This window comes from Lates calcarifer, linkage group LG6 (genome assembly GCF_001640805.2).
Source record: "Lates calcarifer isolate ASB-BC8 linkage group LG6, TLL_Latcal_v3, whole genome shotgun sequence".
NCBI classification, from domain to species: Eukaryota; Metazoa; Chordata; class Actinopteri; family Centropomidae; genus Lates; species Lates calcarifer.
In genome coordinates, this window is record NC_066838.1 from 12,183,746 (window position 1) to 12,207,422 (window position 23,677).

Genomic DNA, 23,677 nt, shown 5'->3' on the forward strand with positions numbered 1-23,677 from the left:
TGACCACACTTGTATAAACTATGAGCCACTCTGAGCAGCTGTAAAGAGCCAGCAGATGATGGACCTCACAATTCAAAAGACACAATGATGTGTCCCTGTCGACAGGCCACAAAAAGCCTGCTTTACGATGGATGTACGAGCCTGGTTCTGTGATGTGCGTGTCCTCACATGCTGCAGTTCAGCTCGTTGGGCTTTGGCAGCTTAAAGTGCAGACTGTGCAGACCACTGTGGGAGACCAGGCCAAACTGCTGCGTCCGTTTCTGACCAAGTAGCCCAGAGTCAAAATAAGCTATAGGGCTTGACTGGGGCAATTAATAAATATCTTCTTCTTTGTCATTGGATGTTAATGCAACAACTGATTATCACTTCCGTGTTAAATCGGCTAATAAACAGATTAGAGCCACATCATCTCATGTCTGTGGTTACAATTTCTATAGAGACTATAAAATATCTTCATCTCTGCTGTCAGATGAAAAAATCTTTTTTTCTTGAAGAGCCATATCATAGCTTGATGACATTGAGGTGGAACTTTAACTGAAATGAAACCATAACTTTTTATATTTCGCAATACTTTATTGATAGTTTTTCTTCAAAAAGAATTGATATGTGAGCACATTTTACTGCTTTAGTACTTCCTCTAAAATGTTTTACAGACATCATTCGTCCTTTTCATGTCTCTTTCATGCACATATATATCATTAATACCTCTCTAGGACCCATTTTAAGAAAAAATGACATTTATATTTATATTTGTTGATACTTACAATTAATTCACATTGAAATTTGGATTAGTCAAACTTCTTGAATTCTTTAGTTATGGCAAAAACCTGTTTTGCGAAGTCACAGTGACCTTTGACCTTTAACCACCTAATTCTAATCAGTTCATCGTTGAGTCCAAATAAACATTTGTGCCAAATTTGTGGAAATTCACTCCCTGGCATGTTGGCATAAAAACATTTTGTCATTATAGTCATGTCATCTCTGCATTTCAACTTCCATGTAAAACAGAATAAACGACACACACGCACACAACACATTTCTGTTCAATAGAAGTGGTTATTTTAATTTCCTGTTTGTTTATACAGTTTATCGCTCTCTTCAACCAAAAAACTAAATTTTCTGTCTCATCTTTACAGTCAAACCTTTTTTGATTGTGTTGCCAGTTTTGTGCTGGAAGCCACCGCAGTTAACGGTGAGAAACACAGGAGAGAGACTGCTTACTTACTTTAGAGCTCCCAGTTCACTGTAACAACAGGTTTTTATCTACTGGATCAGCAGCACACAACACTGACAGAGGAGGAAAAAAACACACATTTAAACATCAAAAACCTACATATACTTTTACACGCACACTCATATATACACGCACATACACACAGTCAGAGTCGCTCAGCTATTTTGATTGAGAACAACCACACACTAACACCACAAACCAACAGACACTAAAGGAACATTACCTACAGTACAAAAATCAAAAAATATCTCAAAATATACAATTATTATTTACAGCTCAAGTATACACCCTGTCACTCTTACTATAGATACTCAGTGTGAATTTATCAGAATGTACATCAATATGTACAGATTAAATACATAGTCTTAAATACTATAAATATAACTATGGTTTGGTCACGTAAAGACTATTTGCACTGTTAAATAAATACACTATTACTCTACTTTTGCTGAGTTCATCTCAGTATTTTCACCGAGTTAAGCTCTAGAAGTTGCTTTGTAGTACATAATGCAACACAACGGGCACATGGACAAGACAAGGACCCTGGAGTTGGAGTTTTGTTGTGAATCATAAATATGAAATATCAATACTACATGCCAATATCTTAATTACTGGCTAATTTGAACCAATATGAGAAGACATTTTTGCCACAGAGTATTTCAACAGTGGTTGGAAGTGTTTTTAAACATTTAAGGCAAGACCTGCTGTGCCTGGAACTGGGGAGAACTCCTTTGTGAAATGTGACGTCATATAACTACATCTATAGCACTGAATGCTGCCATTTCTAAAGGAAAATATAAACTCATGTGCTGTCATTGTGCTGTCTTTGTGCAAGATCCACCACATCAGTATTAGCTGAAGTTTGCTATAATTGTTATGTCTCTTTGTTGTGCAGAGCAGTCTGTAGCTACAGGTGCAGAAACTAATGGTGCAGTTAAGCTTCCTGTGAAGAAGGCAGTGCATTTCAGAGTACAGCGTTATCCTCCATTGACCTCTTGGAGGATGCAGGAATCAGACCATAACTAACACGATCTACAAGTTTCTGACTCACAGTATTTTTAGCTCATTGACTGCTGAAATTCACTGCTACTGAGACATGAAACTCCTTTGTGCTCACGTTCCTGTGCTTCACCTAAATGTGCTTTAACTTTAAGCCAAAGCCACAGTAGTTATACAGGTGAGTGCTGTCACCTGAGGTTATGTGCCATTTGTATCACAAACCAACAGGCCAAAACATCAGGTATATTATCACAGAGGATTTGCATGTCTGCGCATGCTAGATCTTTGCAATAGATAATAGTGTTTACATGCTCATTTGTGACATCTTAACTAACTGTGATTTGGGGAAGACAAGTGTGGCAAGATCACTTTCCTTTTTCTTCTGTTGTGTTTTCACAGTGGTTCACATCCTTATAGTGCTGCATTGCTGCCCTTCACTTGCTGTAATGCAGATGTTCTATATTTAAACCCCATTAGTATAATTATTGCAAAATATCTAACAAGAGAAGATTAAAGAACATACAAATCTATGAAAGACAGTGGAAAAATAGATGATATTAAGGGGTTTATAGGTTCAGTTTATACCTAGCCATATATCACAAGCACTGTAGTCATGTGGCAGACACATAACTCATTGAGGTCTGAAAGCAGGGCAGATACAGGAGCCATGTTAGAGACCACATGTTCACATTTTACAGCACACAGGCATGGATCAGCTCTTACATAAAATAAAGAGGACCCACAGTGATAGAGCCAGGCAATGACATGGAAGCATTGGTCAACGCTGACATGATAACAGGGCAACATTCAACACATTAACATGCTTTTAACATAAGATGCCAGATTATAGCCTGTTAAAATGCTAAAATTTAGCATGCAAACACAATTATCTTCTGTGATAACATGCAGTAGAAACTAGAAGGTTTTGGCTTGTGAGACATTTGTGTTTTGTGCCTTTCATGGGCATTTAGCCCTACTGCTCGCTCGCTCGCTCTCCCTCTCTCTCTCTCTCTCTTTCTCCCTCCCTCTCCATACACACACACACACACATATATGTATAACTCATTGATTCTGTGACAGCCAATGTTTAAACTACACAAAGTCTCTGTCAGATGTGTGCTTAACAAACAACTCCAGGGTCCCTATCTAATAAAGTGCTCAAGTGAATGAGACAAGACATTGTTGGTCCGAACGCGACGTAAACACACTACATAATCGATAAAATGAAATGACAGGAAGCATAAGGCTAAACAGACAACAGAGGTGCTGCTCAGGCACCAAAACAATGTGACTGACTGTGCTTCACACTACATCTGTTCAGTCTCAAGTATTGGTGTTGTCTCAGGGAGGGGCCTTCAGAGAGAGCGTGTCATCGGCTCCTCCGCTGGACAGCAGAGACACCCGGTGGTGAAAACTCTGTATTACCACTTACTCCAAACATTTATATCATGGTACATTTTCCACATTATCACCCTACACATACATTGTCATAAAATATTATACATTAAAAATAAAAAGGCTTTAGTTTTCACACCTTAGTTCACAAAAAGACACCAAAGTGTAGATTGTAGTGCTTATGAAATGATGTCCATAGTGGTTGCAGTTTGAGGAATGTACAACAATTGAACCTACATCATCATCCTCTCAGGGATGAGATATGATTAATGGCAGTGAACCTCTTAATCAAAGCACTGTAACAACATTAGAGAGATATTCTTGTAGGACATTGACAGTAAAATGTCTGATCTCTGTATTGCTGAACAAACAGCCATGCAGGTGGAGCAGACAAAGCAAGGTGTCCGCTCTCCTCTTCCTCCTCCACATCAGAAGAGGAGCTGTATCTATGGTGCGTTGCCACGGCTTCCCCTGGGTAACAGCTCTATTTTTAACCAGGCAGGGTCACTGGGAGCTCTCGTTCAGAGGCAGACGACAACACACTCACAACGCACGCACATCTGCACATACACAAAGACACAACTCACATTACCAATTCCCTCTCTGTCTGCCTCTCTTTAACACTGAGACAGACGCGCATGAAGCTACCCCGCTGATCAAAAACAAGCCACTCTGCTTATCTCTACTCATGCACCGCCACCTCTGCCCTTCTAAGGCATTGATTAAAATGGAACCACTTGATTAAAATGATTGATTAAAATGGAAAAGCTTTGTCTAGGCCAGCTGCGACTGGAGCAGCACAACGACCATACGTGTTGGAAACAACTCCAGAGCGTTGCTGTTTTTATTCTAGAGAGGATTGTTTAAACGAAAAGCACCGCTCTGTGTTAAGGCTCAGAGATGCTCTAACGATAGAGGGGTCTGTGCTTCAGTGTTTAGAGAAAGAAATGACGAGGCAAAAAGTTTAACCTTGTTTTGCACTACTGTCGGTGTATATACACGATTAACTGACATCTCAGACTATTGCACAACACATATGTATAGAATTCTACATCAGTGGGGAAAATGGGGATAGAAGGAGATCCACAGTTTTATGAGGACCCTACTTTGACTGGCTATTATTGCTGATGCATGATAGGCACAATAAACTCAAAGATAATGTGCTTGTAACACTATCAGAATCACTTATTACATACTGTTATAGATGCATTTGTAATCATTTTGTTATATAACTGTAGATGAGAAATGTTCTCATACAGTGATACAGATCAGGATGAAGATGTGTGTTTTATTTTCTGAGTCTCCTTCCATCCTGTCCCCACAAATAACAATCCTCTACAACTGAACCAGAGAGAGATGATGGTCTCCTAGAGCTAGGAACATCCAGCCGTCTAAAAAAATAACCTTCTCCACACCAGTAAACATATGGGATTACATTTCAGTACAGCGTGAAGGATTTTGGCGTTGGACACACCTTGACCTCAGCCAGAGCTCATTACAAAACAAAGCCTGTATCTAAGCCCACAGTTGACCTTTCTATGCTTCATTCCTCCCTCTGTTGCTCTCCCCTCTGCCCCTTTCTCTCTTCCTTTGTAATACCTTGACAGATGGAAAAGCTCCTTGAATGCGGTGGGACTCACGTTCCCATGATCACTTCATCTCAGCTGGGATTGACAGGCAATTAGCAACGTGGATCCTGTGATGGGAAGAAGGGATGAACCGCAGGCAGGGAGCAATGGAGCAGAGAATGGGGGGGGTTCAGCTCTGGGGGTTAAGGTGTGATGAACGCTGCAACAACCGGCAGTGAATTTCCTCTCCCTCTTGACTTCCTCCGTTCCTCTCTTTCTTCCTCTGTCTCCCTCTCTCTAAAGCAGGGCTGGGTTTTAATGGACGGGAGGAACTGTGAGATCAGGGGATCATAGCTCGGACTCGGGCGAGCCAATGTTCTGGTAGCCCGTCTTGGTGCTGGTGCCGTAGTTGGTGTTGGTCATCTCCTGAGTGCCACCAGGGCCCAGGTAGGCACGGTGGGCAGGCATCGGGGAGGGAGCCTCGCTGGGGTTCTTGCTGAGGATGAAGCGCTGCTCATCCTGCTCCTCCAGGTTGGAGATGTCCTTCATCATGCCTTTACGGTAGGAGACGGACAGCTTGTTGGAGCCGTCCGAGATCAGGTTGAAGTGACGGACGATGAAGACGATTGGTAGAGGCAGCATGGCCACAACAATTAGGGCGTAGGCCATGGCTAAAGCCCAGGGAGGGTAACTCTGGAAACGCTCTGAGCCCTGGCAGGGGGAGGATGATGGAGAAAAAAGCAGAGAGGCGTGAAAAGACTGGCAAGAGGAAAAGAGGTGAGAAGGGAGACATCACGCCCCTAGACAGGAGGAACTGAACACTGACCTCGGCCTCAACCCAGGCGTTGTATCCTGCGGGACTGACAGCCATCTCGATGACAGTGGCAGCGATGAGTACCACCAAGACAGCTGGTGACACGTACCTCCACATGTAGTAATAGAACGAGTATGGCCTGAAACCAAGCATGTCCTCCAGGTCCTGCATAAACCTGAGAAGGAAGGAAAGAAGGTTTAACTAATTATAATTATTGGCTAAATTCCATTTAGCTGCTTCAGTTTCAGGGTTTTAAGGGTCCTGGCATCTTTCATGGCGGCTCACGGTCACACTGTAATGACTTGAATAGAGCAGGGCTGTTCTCAATGATGGTAACACTGGTGCTTTTACTACTAAGAAAAGGAAAAAGGCCTACTGTGAAAAAGGCCTTTTGTTTGTTGTTATTTCTTCTGTGAAAACAGTAACTGGAAAAAAAAACTGCCTGGAATTTGTCAGCATCTGTATTTACATGACTTTGTAGCAGTTTTAAGCCTCCATAGGTCTGTGGCCAGTATTCTGGTAGCTTTAGATTAGTTTGTGTCTCACCAATAATACACAGTATTTCTCTATGTGTAACTGACATGAAGGTGTGGTTAAGGTCACAACCATTTAAACAATGAATATTTATAAATAAGTGATATATTTCATTATTTAATTTGCAGTTCTGAGTAGCTCTGTAGTTTCATCCCAGGGCCTAATGGCCTCAGTCAGCTCCTGCTTCTAAAAATATGCAGAACAAGTTGTCTGTGCTTGTTAGCTTGATAGAGCCTGGAGAGCACACACCAGTCTGTGACCGTGTTTGTTGTGTTTAACAAGTTTAATGTATGTTGTTACTGTGTTTCATTTCTGCTTTTTTAAAGAAGAGAGTCCAAACTATACGCTTGGGTTCTATAGTTTATTTAGGCATAAAAAAAGCCACAGTAACCTTGCAGCTGAGTTTTTCAAATACAGTTTTTGACACAATTTTAACAAACCAAACGCCACTGCTGACATGATCTGCATGCAGTATCTGCAGACCTCTGCTTACTGTGGGTAAGAGGGGAAAAATATTTAGAACCTTTCCTTTACAATGAAGGGGAAAGTGATGCATACATGTTAAGTGGACTATGCAAGTCCACCCAGTTTTGAGACAGACTCCTGAGCTCTCTTTACAGACCGATTGGATATTGCAAATGTTTAATGGCACTAAAGATGTTGCCTGAAAATCAGTTACATCAGAATGTGGCTTCAGTCTACATATCTGGTTGAGTTACCTCTTAGTGCCGTAGATCCAGGCGACAGAGATGTTCTCCAGGATCACCACCACAGTGAGAGGCAGACCAGCCGAGTAGTCATCAAACATAGTGACAAAGTAATTCCCTGAACGCTGCACAAACAGCAGGCCTAAGAAGAAGGCTATGACACAGCACACCACTGAGGGAGAGAAGAGGAAACAGAATCAGAAATACATAAAAAGTACAAGAAGTTGCAGCATAGGATAAGCAGAATCAAGACTCACCACACAGGATCTCCTTGCGAATCTTGAAGGCGTCCAGGATGGGTGTGGTGATGCCGGTCATGGTGCCTATCATGCTTCCTAACCCCAGGTTGATTAGCATGAAGAAGAACATGACAGACCAGAAGGGGCTGGCAGGGAAATGCGTCATGGCCTCAGTGAAGGCGATGAACGCCAGGCCAGTGCCCTGAACCGCCTGGATGTTGGAGAGAGGGAGGTGAAGAGGTTCACAGTGGTCAAGGGTGGCTAATGTTCTGCCAGGAGAAAAATCATCCAATGTGGAAAATCACCCACTTAACTTCGTTTGTTAATTTTAGTACAGCCCTTTAACGGAATGAGCTCATAGACATACTTTGAGTGTGATAGTGGATTACACTTAAAATTCCAACATCACCAATGTGAAATTATGAATACACGAATAATGTAGAACAAATAACAGGAGGCAAAAATCACACTGTAGATGGACTGCTCAAAACTGGCAGACCTATGCAGCTGGAGCTGGTTAGAGCTTGACCCATCTGCATAGAAATTTACTTAGGAGATGCCCATTGAGCCTTCCAGACAGCAACAAGCTTAGTGTAACTGAGAGAAAACACTATTCTGCCCCACCTAATGGTGCTCGCCACCTCCACTTTCACTGTTATATTTCATACTGTAGGACCACTTCCCTTGTATTATCACTTACACATGAACATTTCAACTATTATTCACATCTTTAAATACACAGATAAATAATCATACTCTCATCTTGCCAACTCACCTTGTTGAGTTCGTCCTCCAGCACACAGGCGTCCAGGCCCAGCTGGCCAAAGCTGTCCTCCTTCACCGTCTTAATGACACCATACATCTCTGCATAGTCCTGGGCAGACAGGTGGGAGAAGTTGATATGAGGAGGGATGAGCTCTCTGCTGAGCACACCAGTGTTGAGGTAGCCCAGGATCTTCTCCGCATTCCTGCACAGGAGAAAAATTGGAGATGTGGAAAAGATGGATGTGTTAAGAAGGTGAAGATCGTAGTGAAGACAGCTGCCGAAGGCCGACAGGTCAGATAGCGTGTGTTACAGTATGACGCACTCACTCGACAACACACTTCTCGTTCATCACATTCGCCTTGAACCCCAGCACAGCAAACACCACTAAAGTGGCCAGGATGGAGGTAACGAAGTTGATGATGGAGACCAGCGCTGCATCGAAGTGGCAGTTGTTGTCTCGTTTGTTGTAGCTGGAGAAAGCGATCACGCCTCCAAAGCCCAGACCCAGGGCGAAGAAGACCTGTGTGGCTGCCTCTCTCCACACCTGTGGCTCCAACATCTTTTCCAGCTGGAGACCAGAAAGATTAGTGATGGATCACATTTATTGTCGTTCATCCTCTTAAAACCCTTGAAAACTTATGCTCTCCTCTCAAGTAGCCTCATGACAATATTTCATACATATTCTACATCTACATCTGCGCACACACTTTTTCAACATTTGAATTTCATAGGATCCTGATAGAAATATTCAAACTGAGACTCATTTAATTCACAAACATAATCCCTGTAATTCAGCATGTTTGGTATCCTTGGAAATTTGGGCCTGGGAACAGAATTCAAAATAAAGTTCGGTGGGTTTGTACAATGACAACATATGTTTGTAATATCAGAACCACATGCGTCTGTGGGAACTGAAGATTGGATACAGAAATACTCAATAAAAAAGTTTTAATAATTCATAATACAGTCATAACAGAGACCTCCTCAAGTTTACACTTTTTGCAATATACTGCACTGTGAGGTGAACTTTCAGAGCTCTGATGACAACCTGAGGCTTAAAGTTAATGTCACAGTGTGAAAGCAATAAATCTATGCATCTGTATTCTTTGTATTGTTTCTTACTCTTCTTTGACATCTAATGTCAGCAGATAGTCCAACTACATTGCCTGATCATGGAGCAAATAAAGTAATGCGCAATAATTGACAGTAAATAATGATGCTATTCAGTGTCCATTTCTCCATGCAATCACATATGTTCACCACTAGAGGGAGACATCAACCCAATACTTGACATTATGTGGATTTTAATGACATTTTCTCTGGGTGGATCTAAGTGGCCTTGGTGGTAAAGTAGCTGAAACCATCAGCCACTTGAAGCTGAACAGCTTGTATAGACAGTGTCAGTTAAGTTACATGTGTGTCTGGCCAACAGTCCTTGAATGAGTGATCAGAATTTAGAAAGCATCAAGCTTGAGACTGCATTTTCCCTTTCCGCACACCACAATTACGTTTTGGAGAACCACAGCAAACTGTCACCTGTGATCTTTATTCTGTAAATTTTCCCCAATCCTGCAGAGGTAACCCTCATTTAGCTTTAGCTTAGTTGTTTCGTCTCACCTTAGGGGTAAACATGTGAGCAATGCCGTCCACCGCCCCCTTCAGCAGCAAGCCTCGTACCAGGAAACAGAAAAGCACCACGTACGGGAAGAGGGAGCTGAAGTACATCACCTAAAGAGGGAGAGAGAAAGTCAAGTACATCACACAGTGTTGCCATGGACACGCTTTTCTGAGGCCTCACACATGGAGGAGGAACTGCAACAATACACACACACACACACACACATACACACATGAATAAATCCCAGAATTTCTTTGTGTTTGCTTGGCACTGAATCTGTGAAATCTTACCAAATGTGGAGAGGACTCCTTGAGGTTTGGAGAGATGAGTCCAAAAAAAAAAAATCCTTCCTACAGCATTTCGGGGAATCATTGCAGCATGGACTATGATAATTGGATTACTAAGTTTAGTGTTTAAAAAACCGTGTCAAACCTTGGCGATCCACTCTCTGTTGTGTATTTTTTCCTATTGAAACCGTGGGCTGGATGTTGCATTGTGGTGTATGACTCACTCTCTGGATCAAGATTACAGGATGTTGTTTCAGTTGTTGCCAAACGGAGCATTTTCCATCTGCATCCTGAACCAGTCTTTGCTTGGTTCAGTTTAAGCTTATTAATGTTGCATGTCTCTCTCTTCCATAATATAGATGAGACTCCAAAATAGGCAAGTGCTGATGACAGACTTAAGCATATTGCCTTTGACTGAAAAGCACTAGCAGAGTGAATAAAACACTCACTGATAAGGATGAATTATTGATTAAAAATATGATTTTTAAGATTTTGTTGAAATGATTTATGGTGTTCTTATTTATACTGACTCCATGCTGCTTTAGTTAAATGCACAGAGTTAATCTTAATGGTTTGCAGGCTCAACCCCTGCTGTGAAGCCATGGATAACCCATACCTTCCCGGAGGACTGGATGCCCTTGATGACAGCCAGACAGACCATGATCCAAGCCACCAGCAGGGACAGGGTCATCTTCCAGTTCAGGCCGCCGGTGTCGTCAATGGTGCTGGTTATGTTGAGAGTCTGGCGGTACCAGAAGTAAGTGGTGGCTGAGCTTTTCTCACACTCTGGCTCCACAACTACAACAGCGGGGAACGGGAGGGAAATGCCATTAACAGTGCTCAGACAGTGCAGTGTGCACATATACAAAATACCTGCAACAGGAACTTCAAAATATCAAAAGTAAGGTACCCAGTATGCAGAGAGGCTACGTTTAGAGGGTTGTATTCACTACATTGTTGAAGAGATTATTCCAAGTGGTTCCCAAAACAGATGAATTTATTACAAGTATTCCCTAAAATAAAAGTTTTCTTGATTTAATGCGACAAAATGTCATTGTTATTTCAAGATACTGATGTTCAGAAAACTCTTTAAGTAAGTTCATTTGTTTCAAAGAATTGTTGAAATCATCTCACTGCTGATTTCTTCATATTTCAGGATCAAAAATTGAAAACATCAGTCGGATAATTGATTAGTCTATCTACATAAAATTAACGTGGGAGCTATTTTGATATTTTCTTTATTTTCAAGCAAAAATCCAAACTGAAAATCTGGAGAGTTGGACAAAACAAGCAATATGAGGATGTCTCTTTTTCTTCTCTGAGAAGTTTTGATGGACATTTGTCACTACTTTCTGACTTTGTGGACAAAATGAGTCATCAAGAAATCAATCTGCTGATTTATTGATAATGAAAAGTCACAGCCTTAATATGGAGAATTTTCCAGTGTATGATTCAAAATTTTAATCTGCAAGGTAACTAGCAACTAGAATTATCTTCATAATTGTACAATACTTTTGTAAATGTACTTCATTACTGTACTTTCCACCTCTGCACATGGCCAAACTAAATCCCACTGCATGCTCCACAGCATTCCCTCTGCATTCATTATCATAAGCAGAGCCGACATCCTGCCCTCGAATGTTAATGAAAGCTGATGCCCTTTACTCTGCCATAGCCTGTATGCGCCTCCACCAACCTCCAGCCATTCGAGGTACTGACACTGTTAGTCGGGTCATACTATCTGACAGGCCTCGCCAACAGAGCTACTCAGTAGGATGAAGTGTGGGGCCATCCTGGCCATGGAGACAGCACAACCACTTCTCTGTTAAACTGCACAGATGCTGCTGCTTGACTACACAGCCACAGCGAAGCAAGCTGTTTCAATGCAAAGACACGTTCTGCAGCTTTAAGCACCGCCCTGCGTATTGTTGGACTGCCTGTGTGTCTGAATCAGCTGAGATACTTTGCTGAATATGGAATTGTCTTGAACGACTCTGCAGTATTCATTTTTCCTCCAGCCAATGTCAAGGGCTTTATAATAAAAGGGTCTTTTGTGTGCGCACATGTCTTTTGCTATACATCTGTTACACTTTCAGCTCTGTTGTGTGGTGTATTGTGTTGTGAACTCACTGGCTTGGGTTCCATTTCTCTGGATGGGGCACTCAGCCCAAGGCAGTGGATACTGAAATGACTGGAAGAAATAGAAGATGCTCCAGCCGATAATCACATTATAATAGAGGCCCACAAAACCGCAAACCTGAGGGGAAATGAGAGATAATAACACCACTTGTCACTTCCAAAAACAATCACACAAACATACAAACAGCACAGGGGAGGAACAGCATGCAGTTTGTTGAGGTGAACGCCTCTTCTTGAGTCAGGGCACAGACGCTGAGCACACAGCTTAAGTCGGAGAGCGTATGAATTATTGAGCTGTTTGCTCTCAGCAGCCAAGGCTGGGGTCCTCTATGAGAAGGTATTTATAGCTGCTGAATCTCCCTCTGCCACATCTGAGCTGCCACACGCCTCACTGCCCCAGGCCAGGCCTCTCCCTGCCCTCTTTTACACTAGATTGATGAAATCACCATCAGAATGACTGACAAACAGAAAGACCGACGCAGTAGATCACTGACTGACCGATTCATCCACTGACTGAATATGTTTTAGGCTGATGACGCTGATGGGATGGGGACATGATGGGTCACTACTCCTGCTGATGATGGGGACAGATTATGACAGTGTTTGGCGCTGGTCTTTGCCACTCGTTGTAAATCATCAAGAGGGAGTAGTATGAGCAAGCAGAGGACTGAGGTGTACAGCACGTTGGATGTCTCTTCACATAACATGAGCGGACATTTGAGAATAAGAGAAATTACCATCATAAATCCAACACCAATCCTATAACATGGAGTCCTCGGTCCTAAATACACATTCTATTTCTTAACAGTGTGCGGTAATCGTGATATACAATACAGTAGGCTACCACATTACTGTGTAGCATTTTATAAAGAGATCATAAATTGTCACCAATATCTTTTTAATGGTTATTCAACCATTTATTAATGCTTGGGTTTTCAGTTTGTGAGCCCACAAAAAACCCCTTTGGTTGATGTGTATCTTCTGTAATTGTAGCTCTGTTTTATTGTTTTATGGTCTCGACAGCTGACTGTAGAGTGGAAAAAATGTATCATAGGTTTTTCCAATTATAACAGCACCTCAAGTATTATTAAGTCACCAGTCTCCCTCCAGAAGGTAAACACTCAGTTTAATGGGACTAGATCCTTCCCTGATACTCAACAGGTGAGAGTAAACTAATAATCTTTTGGTCAACCTGAATTCATGTCAGTCACAACACATCAAGTGGGTGAAAGTATCAAAAAATGCTCCTAGAAACATTTAAAACTCCCTCTGCAGCAAAATCCTCTTCACCATAGGACATTTTCCACTGTGAAAACCTCTGGATTACGTTACAACTGACATTCATTCAAGATGACCTTCAACCATTTTACAGCCACCATTTAAGCCCACTGAAGTGTTAGTGTTTGATAATTCAATGACAGATTTTAGATGTGTAAGACTTCATGTGTGACAGTCTGGCTATGAAAACGTTTAAATTACGACATCTTACCACTGACTTGTGCATCACTAATAAATTATTTTTATGGATGGCACTGAAATATCTCATCAGCTACTGAATGCATTGCCAAAAATATGATGAATCCTAATGACTTTGGTGATCCTCTGACTTCTCCTCTGGTGCCACCATGAGGTTGATATTTGGGGTTTTTTGTGAAGTGTCTAAACAGCTTTTGGTCATTTACCATCAGGTTCAGACATCTGTATTCCCCAGAGAATTAATTTAAATAACCCCTTACCTTTCATCTAGTGCCATCATCTGTTCAAAATTTCAATTGATCAAATATTTCAACAACTAAAGACACTCCCATCAGCCTCAGCTGCACTTTGTCTTAACTGCTAATTAACAAATGTTAGCATGCTCACACGATTCACTATACACCAGCCTCAAAGAGCTGCTGACGTGGCTATAGACTAAGAGCTACATCAGTTAATTGGTGAATACTATGTAATTATGCCATATTGTTAAGCATTTCCACTGTGATTAACTATAATGAATCCATGTCAACACTTACCATCAGGCTGGAAACCCCAATGCCCCCCAGCCGTGGGTAGACGTAGTTCCACACGCCGATGCTGCCACGCCTGATCCTCTGACCTACTGCCAGCTCCAGGAAGAACAAGGGGATGCCAATGAGCAGGAGGAGGATAAAGTATGGCACCAGGTATGCACCTGAGACAGAGGAGGGTTAGAGGGAAGAAGGATTAATGCAGGATGTGCAGCTGCTTTGCTTATTTTAATGTGCATGAAATCTATGTATAGTACAGGACAAAATCTGAATAGTATAATAGTATATCTCTGTCAGGTTCTGTTTTTGAAGTCTAATTTCACTATTTCCAGTCCCTTTCTCTTCCTCTTTGCCCTCTCACACACTCTCTTTCTCTCCCTCTTCATCTTCAACTTCCATTCAGCACTTTGTCAGATATGGTCATCTTTTTTTTTTTTTTTTTTTTTTTTTGCAGAGGGGACAATGGAGAGAGAGCACGTTCAGTCCTGCTTACGTCAAGACATGAAGGGGCACGATGGTGACAAAACCATCCAAATCCAGAGAGGATGGGCTCATGCTGATGGACAGCTGGGGTGAGCAGCCTGTTTCCAGACTAAAAACAAATGACTGTGACGTTTGACTCGATCAAAAATACTGATAACGTTGTGAGTGGCTATTAGAGCTAGCAGCAGACAAAGGAAACAAAGACAGGAACACAGTGTCATGTTACACAGTGGTATTATTATCTGGGCTGTTAGAAGTAACTGTTGTGTTTCTACCTTTTAGAGATCTTTGATGTCTATTCTGAGCAAACACTCAAAACAGAGGAAAACAAAATGTGTTAGTGGGGACCTGCCTGGGTAACAGCCAGCTGTATTGTTTTCCTTTACAAATATTGCTTATCAGTTATCCTGATGAAAAACCCTTATACGAAATACCCCACCAAAGGTTTTGCCCCATTAGCAATGTGTCCACAGAATGGTGAAGTTGATTGGTGAGTCTGTTCAGTAATTTAATCCAGAACATTATATATTATTATATCCTCCAGTGGTCACCAAGAGAATGATAATTCCTAATGATTTTATTGACACCTTGACCTTTCCTCTGGCTCTCTGAATTTCTGAGATTAAAAACATTCGTATTTAAAGTAGGGTATCATATATATGCCACGACTGTGGCAATATCAAACCAGAATACATTCAATTTCATATTAACCTCAGAGTCAAGGATATTGATCTTCAGGATTGGCATGATGAGGTGTACTGTAACTCTCAGAGTAGTAACTTAAGCCTATTTATGACTGTTTTTCTTTTTTACAAATATATTTTTGTTAAGTCTCGTGTATAGAGAAACACTGCATACATTTAGGTGTGGTTGTAATCCACCATTTTTAAGAAGAGATACCTTCCTAAGGGGTCAGTGTGGAAGTCTAAAAAATCTCTCTGTTTGACTAATGACCAGATTTCAAAGTAATTTGCTTCATCCTCATGTTTTGGTGAATTCCTGGTCTTTCCTGAGTGCATTCATGCTCCTCAGATGATAAACAGTTTCTAATTAAGCCTCCTAAACTGTCAAGTTTGCAGACTTATCGTCTCATAATCCACCCACAGGATAAACCTCGGGTTCAAATGAGGAGATAATCTGCATGTTGTTCTGTCCAACACTTTTACAAAACTATTTATCCCCAGTAGAGAAATACACATGAAGATATACTAAACTAGATACTGGGAGCAAGACTCGAGCGTGCACAGATAAACTGCAGTTCACTGCCTTCACCACTTGGCCGTCACAAATTCAGAGAAAAACATTAAAGCCACAAGTGGCTTATTCAGGACTTTTGTCTGGTCTGGACTGCTGTGGCCTGCAGTGGACACAGATGTTAACATACTGTGAGCAGGTTCCACCAGGAGACACAAACAAGATAACATAAATAAATTTTATTAAATTGTTTATTTGTAAGAGAGAATAATTTTTGTCTGTGGCTGCCACTGCTTCACAGAGGGAGACTTGGCTTGATGGGTGAGGCAAGTGTTCTGTTTCCATAAGTTTTATATGTTGTGGACTATATGACCTTCTTTTATTATTATATCTTATTTTGTGATTAATTATTGTTAGTTTTCTTTAAGATATGACAATATAATAAACAACAATAAGCAAATAAGCAACAATTTGATTCGAAACAGTGAGAGAGAGTGAGACGGGGAAGATGTAATAATGGACAAAGATGGACAAGAGACATCACTAGGACAAGCCCAGACAAGATAATGCAGCACCTACTAAAGAGTCAGCGGGGGATGCACACTCATTACTGCACACAAGTACATGCACACACTCTATTAAACTGTGCAAATACACACATATTCTGCCTTGTGATATCATGCGTTTAAATAACCTCTTTGCACACACCTCCCACACGAGGTAGAACAAACAATATCTCAAAGCCTAGAGAATCAGAGTTTACTCTTCCACTTCCTCCATCTTAGTCACCACCACCCTCTCATCTCATCGTAAAACCAGTAAATCATAAAACCACAGAGATAAGGCTGAGAAACCTCACCTCTATACCAGAGCTCTCAGTGGTACTGCATCTCGCTGACGAGATATTCCCTCATCTCGAAGCTGCTGACAGAAGTTCACTAAGAAATGTTGAGGTGACTGTCCCTCTGACTTGTGCAGTTAGTTGGGTAATTGGTTGATAGGACACAATTTATCAAACAGAAGTCTTACTCAGTCAACAAGCGAACTGAGTAAGACTTTAAAATAAAGAGAGAGAGGTGCAGCACAGGCTATGATATGTACTGCAAACTGATATATATTGAGATTAAAATGAAAGCTTAGAGATATTAAACATGTGGTAAGGTATTACATAAGACACAAATCTAGGCACTTTAGTTAACTAAATTTTTAAAATGATATATTGACATGATCTTATCACTACCATATGATTCTACCAACATTCAGTAATATCAAATTACTGTCCAGCCTGAAAGGCAAAATTACTTATTTGCTTTCTTGGCCAGAGTTAGATGAGAAGATTGATGCCACTCTCAAGTCTGTAAAGCTGGAGCCAACAGTCGGTAAGCTTAGCTCAGCATAAAGATCCTGTCCAAAAGTAACATCTGCCTTCCAGCACCTCTGAAGCTCAATAATTTATATGTTATGTCCTGTTTGTAAACTTCTATCAGTGATGAAATCTATTCACGTTATATGTACAAACCTGACAGCAAACAGATTTTCGTCATCACACTGTGATTATTTCTAATCAGAATAATGATGCATCAGTGCAGTGCTGTATCTGAGATGTGGCAGTTTGGCAGTACAGAATTTTAGGCGGTTGAAACTGTCGCTCCACCGGTTTGACCTTGTGTGAAATGTTTACGTGTTGAAGAGTTAAGTGGGCTCTGTGTTTCAGGTGCAACTCCAGACAGAAAACACGAAACAGTACTTACTGACTTTATCTGGAACTGAGAAAATAAGAGCTGAATTAGAAGAAATTTATTTCTGTAATGTGATGCAAATTAAGGTTTTATGAGACATTACAGCATTAAATTTCACGCAGATCACGGAGGCCACTTGGCATTCTCATCATATCATGTCTCTGCAAATAGGTGCCAAGCACAGACAGTGTCCTGGACAAGACTATGGACAGTAAACAAATCTCATACACATACAATAGAACAAAATCAAAATTGTTACATACTATTAAAGTAACTACTCCCATCTGGCCACTTATTTTATTGAGGATTTTACAGGACTAATAAAAAAAAAATCACATTAACAGCCTTGACTCAGCACAACATTTCTCATTGTTAACAATTACTCAGCACCCCGAGGGTACACATGTTCACCATGGGTGGCCCAATTAGGAACTGACTTCCAAACCCGGGAAGTGTTACTATGCTTTCCACACTGGTCTACATAAAACTCTCAGGTTTCTGTGGTTCAGACAGACACTGAGCTGCTAAAATTCAACAAAATTGTGCACAGACATCTGTTCACCTACCTCCACCGTTCTTTTGGCACAGGTAGGGAAACCTCCAGACGTTACCTAGGCCCACAGAGAAGCCCACCTGGGCCAGGATGTACTCCAGCTTGTTGTTCCAAGCCGGTCTGCCGTCCTCAGCATCTGGGTCAGGGGAGGGTAGTAGGGCCTTTACTGGAGCAGTCGAGCCAGGACTCAGGCCCATGCTCATCTGACTGCTCTTATAGTCCATGGGGTGCTCCAGGGAAAGCAGGTCAGCCACAGACTCCGTGACAGGTTCATTGCTGTGCTCCTGCTGGGTCACCTTGGTGTTCTTTGGCATGGCTGCGACACAAGAGTTCCCTCAGAGGGGTGAAGGTAGTGGCAGCAGGGAGAGGAGAGCGTGAGATGAGGAGGTGGAGGAAGCTGGGAAGATGCAGGGGAAAGACAGTTGTGCTTTTTTCTTAAATCTGTGAAGAGAAAAGGTTGCAGACAGACAGGAAATGTGGGTGCTTTGGAAAAACATTTGCACATACTAGTGTTATTGGAGGAAGAGGTTCTCTGTTTCATCTCATTGTAAACTGAATATCTCTCTTTTAAACTGTGGGTCAAAACATCTGAAGCAGTCACCTTGGAGTTGTGATGAGTATTTTTCACTATTTTCCGACATTTTACAGACTAAACAATTAATCCAGAAAATAATCAGCAGATTAATCAATAATGAAAATAGCTTAGTTGCAGCTCTACAGTAAATCCATCAACGTGCTACTATTGTTGGTGACCCATGAACTGGCTCTTTATCTTAGAAGATACTCAAAAATAAGTCATAAACCTTAAAGGTGACGTTGTTTAATGCAATGAAAAATTCTTTTGATAATGGATTAATCATTTTTTCCAGTAAAAATGATAAAAACTCCCTATGCTTCTGAAATATAAATATTTGCTTGTTTTAGACAAGTGACTTTAACCGTTTTGATTCCAAATAATGTCCCCTGATTTTCCTGTTTGCTAGTTTGAATTCAGAGTATTTTAAAATGACTGAAAAACTGCAGCAGTTTACAGCCATAAGTGAGGTATTTCAGTAATCCACTTCATTATGGTGAATGAGACACACAGATTGAATTACAAGCCATTTCACAGCAGAGCCCATTATACTAAAGTTGAGTCATGTGAATAGCATGAACAGCAGTGAGCAGTGAGTCTGTCTGTGTGACTACTGGTCTCAGGAGAATGCGGGGCAGTAAAACAACAGCCTCTAAGCACAGTTTTCATCAGTTATTAGTGACTGTATTTTTTTCTCATCACACAGCTTCAGCGTCCTGTCTTGCAGGTTGTTTTAACATTTCAGTTGTTGTGTTGGAAGAATCCAGTACTCCAGCTCTGACTAAGTGTTGTCCTGCAGAGAAAACCTCTCTGGAAAGTTAGTCTCCTCAAGTTCTTTGGCATGTGTGACCTTATCAGAGGTCCTTTGCAAAAATGCACTAATGATCCTACAGTTCTGTGTGTAGTGCCTCCCTCGAAGGAAATTGGTGTAGATCACGATGCAGCACAAGAGCTTCTGTATCAGAAATTCCAGAAAGTCTGAAACCCCTGCATGAATGACTGTTTAACAAAGAGCTGCTGCTACTTGTCTTAGCAGCAGCAGTAAACCACTCAGATCCTGACATTTCTCATCTTGTGATCACTTAGTCATTAGTAGTTTGCTAACTAGTAGCTAGTACAAAACAGGCTAAAAATAGGAATATTTGTTAAAACAGTTCTCAGTTTTAAGCATTAACATGCTTGAAAAACCAAAGTCTTTTATTTCCCTTTAATATACAGAATTTGCAGTCTTCTTCTCAGGTGAGGTGGCCCATCTCTGCTATAAAACCTATAAACTCTAAAGACCTAATTATTTTAAATTAAAATGGAAATCTGTAGCCTGCAAGCAAGAAACACTCAAAATGACAAGGCACTTGACCCTAGTGTTTGAAATGACATGAAAATACTGTGAAACAGTTAACATTTACAGTATATTCACTAATTACTAATTACTTAAAGGCCAGCTTAACAATCAACGATGCAGACAACCTTGATGAAATGCCAGAGAAGCTGCTTCAGGAGCAGAAAATGACTGAACCAGACTTTGAACACAGATTTCTGGTTTAGTTGTGTGGGATGCACGAGATCTGAGTTTTCATTCTGGCAGCTCATGGGCAGAGAATGGAAGCCAGAGGTGTTTGATCTGGAAACAAGGCCTCTAATCTGAAAACAGATGGAGCCGACTGAAATCAGAACTCTGCTTTTATTCGCAGTGACTTCTCAAGAACGGTTGCCAGCCGGCTGGACTCTAAAGCCCACCCAGAGACTGCACCAGCAGCACGCACATCACATTCCTCAATGGTGGCGATGAGCCCCTGCAGTCACGACATGCAGCAGCTCAGAGGCTGCGAGCCTGACACAGATCCCAGAGCAGTAGTGACCTTTTCCACAGCAGCCCACAACTATACAGCACTGACTCATCATCGAACACTCTCTGAATGAGGTGTGAGGCAATGATACACATGTTTGCAAACAAAAATGATTTTTTGGTCAAGTTACTGAGTTTTTTTTTTTTTAGAATTTTTTTTTTTTTTTAGAATTTATTTGAAGCTGTGGAGAGTTGAAGCTCTGATAGACTCTTCACACAATGTTTTGCCCTGCTTTTCGAACGAATGGAAATGTTGGTATAGTTAGTAACAAACTGCCCCAATTACTTCTTATGGGGTAAGATGATGGTGGCCTGTCGGACACATATGGCTGATAGATTTTCACTCGGGCTCCATGCAGTGATATGTTGATGCAGAAATACGGCAGCAACTTTCAGAGCTTCACAGTATGTGCTGACACAGATGGCACATTACAGAAGCAGCAGGACCTCACATACAGTGCAAGACACTGTCACAGATTATGACTCAGTAGTCAATCTCCATTTGAGGGAAACATAGCGAGTGGCCACAAGTGTGTTTTTCTTTTGCACGATACTCTGAAAAAGAGTACAGAAGAGAATGAGATGCATGAAATTAGTGTAGAAGAATTCAGGAAAAGGTGCTGCAGACTGTGAAGTTTGTATGCTCTCTTAAAAGACACATGAGCGGTGGTAACAGACCCCTGTGATAAACATGTGCATAAAACTCCAGGGAGCCAGATGTGTGATCCTGGAGCTATATATGTGTTAAGTCTCCACAGACAGTTTGGTGTTGATAGTGTACCAGCACAGGTTCTCTGTCTCTGCTACAAAGATATGCTCCACTTTTATCTAGTCTGGTTGCTAAGCAATGGCTCTTCCTGCAAAATTGAAATCCACTCCCCGCAGCATCAGTGGTTGCCCACCTCTCCCCTCACCATCTCAAATGGACAGACATGATATTCCCTGAAGGACAGCTGCAAATAACACGGAGCGGCTGTGACAGGACTGTGGGGGCGATAGATTGTGGCATGGCTGGAGGTAATAGTCTGTTGTGGGATTTACTGCAGTGTCAATCAGGCAGCCATCACGGGCAGATCCATCTGTAGCTTTGAGATGTAAAAAAAAAAAAAAAAATGGTGTCACTGTAAAATATAAGGTCTGGACAGCTGTGATGAATTACCTCCCTCCTCTCGCTGGGATTTGCTCATGAACAACAAAGTGATTGTGACAGGTACAAAACAGCACCTGCATGGCCATTTTCAGGCATCCTTCAGGCACGTTACACATAGGCCCATATAGCTACCATAGCTGGAGGACTGACTCTCCACGCGGATATAACCTCTGATGCCTTGTCAAGGTCAAATGAATCACGGGATTATAGCGATGCAAATAGCACCAGCATAAAGTCAGCAGTGATCAGCTGAATTTGTCATACACGAGCCGAAATTGGACACGCGTGGCGCGGCATCGTCAAACACGGAGGATTAATGAGCGACGCTCACCGTCAATGTTGCGGCGAAATCACCATTTGTCAGGTGATGGGGTTGAAAGCTGTCGCTCGTTTCTATCAAGTGATTTCAAGAGGGGTGTTTTGGGGTTGGGGGTGTGGGTGGGGAGGGGAGGGGGGGGGGGGGGGAGACCATCGCAGGTTATTCGAGCTATTCACAACAATGCGAAACTATTTAACCGTCACAGACAAACAAACCTGCATCTAAATTGATCAATTGATCTAATTGATCTGGAAATGGTTACAAGAGTGTCATTCTTACCTTATGTAGCGTGCACACAGGCGTTATAACGTCCGACTCAGCGTGACAGTATGAATCCAAAGTGAGTGCACGGTGTCTTCATTCAGGCACTGTCTCCGTATGCAACATCTCTGCGCGCAAGAAAAAGAGAGATGCCAAATCACAGAGCTTCCAGTCACACAGGGCGCATGGTGCGTAAAGTCTGACGCAGGAGCTCAGCGCCTGCCACAAGTTTGGCCACTATAATAACATTAACTTGTGCAGGTAATGGCTTAATGCAGCCGTCTGCCTCACTTCAGCGCTCTAACGACGCTCTGCAAGTGCTCTGCAGTACAACAAAAATAAGCCCTGCTCACACCTCTGGTTTCCACGTGGTTGTGGCTGTGTTGTGGAATAAATCCCCCCCGCCATAGGATGAAGACATTACTATGGCAAGTCACGACGAAGTCTGACGCAGGTTTGACTCACCCGCTCGTTCGTACGTCAGCAGCAGATCCAAAGGAACATCTGCAGTCTTCCCAGGATGATATTACAAGCATCACGCAGGTAGCTTTCAATCAGGTTCATTAAACGAATTGATTGAATGTGCTGCCTGCGCAAATGGTGTTTAGAGAATAGTCAGAATGCTCTCCCCGTGTTGTTTTACATTAAGGGATCTGACACAGTTTACCTCCATTAGAGGCAGTAGCTGATGTTAATACCTAATGGACATGTCAGAGATTTGCTGTTGTGCCCACAGTGATGTGGACTAAAATAGGTGGGGAAAAAAAGGCAGTGCTCCCTAATAGCAGTTTCTCAAGTGTAGATAATTTGTGGCACAGTCATTTTTCTCTCTGACACCAGCAATTTATTCTGCCCTTGGCTCTGTCAGCCGCTGCTCCACACTCCATTTTTTTCTCTCCTGCCTGACTGGGTGGCCTTTTATTTTCACAAAACAGACTTCAGAGAAGTTTGCATGACCCTTTTTTTTTGCTTTTTCTTTGTTTTGTATATAAGATCATGGATCATTATCAAGACAACTCATAGGTAAGTGTCAGGTAGTTGTGAGGATGGTCCAAGACCTTAAGGGCACAGTGAGTAAACAGTGCAGGTGCAGCCTGTACAGAGGTGTTTCAGCTCGTGGCAACATCCTCCCTCTGTCACCAGAACAAGCTTAGAGAGTGGAAATGAGGCTGTCATAAGGTTTGAGTCAAACAAGGACACAGATACTGTTTGAGGGATTAGAGTGTTTAGAGATGGGATGTGGTACTAGTGT

The 23,677-nt window shown here is 41.9% G+C and overlaps 1 protein-coding gene and 1 long non-coding RNA gene across 2 annotated transcripts in view; one reads left to right on the plus strand and one right to left on the minus strand.

Annotated features, from left to right (window-relative positions):
- Positions 1-552: 552 nt before the first annotated feature.
- On the minus strand, positions 553-22,846 carry slc6a17 (solute carrier family 6 member 17). The gene is made up of 12 exons (XM_018666040.2): positions 22,444-22,846; positions 18,289-18,716; positions 14,313-14,470; positions 12,292-12,418; positions 10,778-10,959; positions 9,874-9,984; positions 8,583-8,824; positions 8,266-8,458; positions 7,509-7,701; positions 7,264-7,423; positions 6,023-6,185; positions 553-5,907 (listed from the first exon to the last, which is right to left on the minus strand). Exons 2-12 carry the CDS (start codon positions 18,587-18,589, stop codon positions 5,545-5,547), a joined length of 2,193 nt encoding a protein of 730 aa, XP_018521556.1. The 5' UTR covers positions 18,590-18,716; positions 22,444-22,846; the 3' UTR covers positions 553-5,544.
- The window catches only part of LOC127142562 (uncharacterized), a 30,054-nt gene continuing 17,212 nt past the window's right edge, over positions 10,836-23,677 (plus strand). Inside the window, exons 1-3 of the long non-coding RNA XR_007813403.1 lie at positions 10,836-10,918; positions 14,319-14,462; positions 14,761-14,878. This is a non-coding gene — a long non-coding RNA (uncharacterized LOC127142562). The remainder of the gene's footprint in view (positions 10,919-14,318; positions 14,463-14,760; positions 14,879-23,677) is intronic.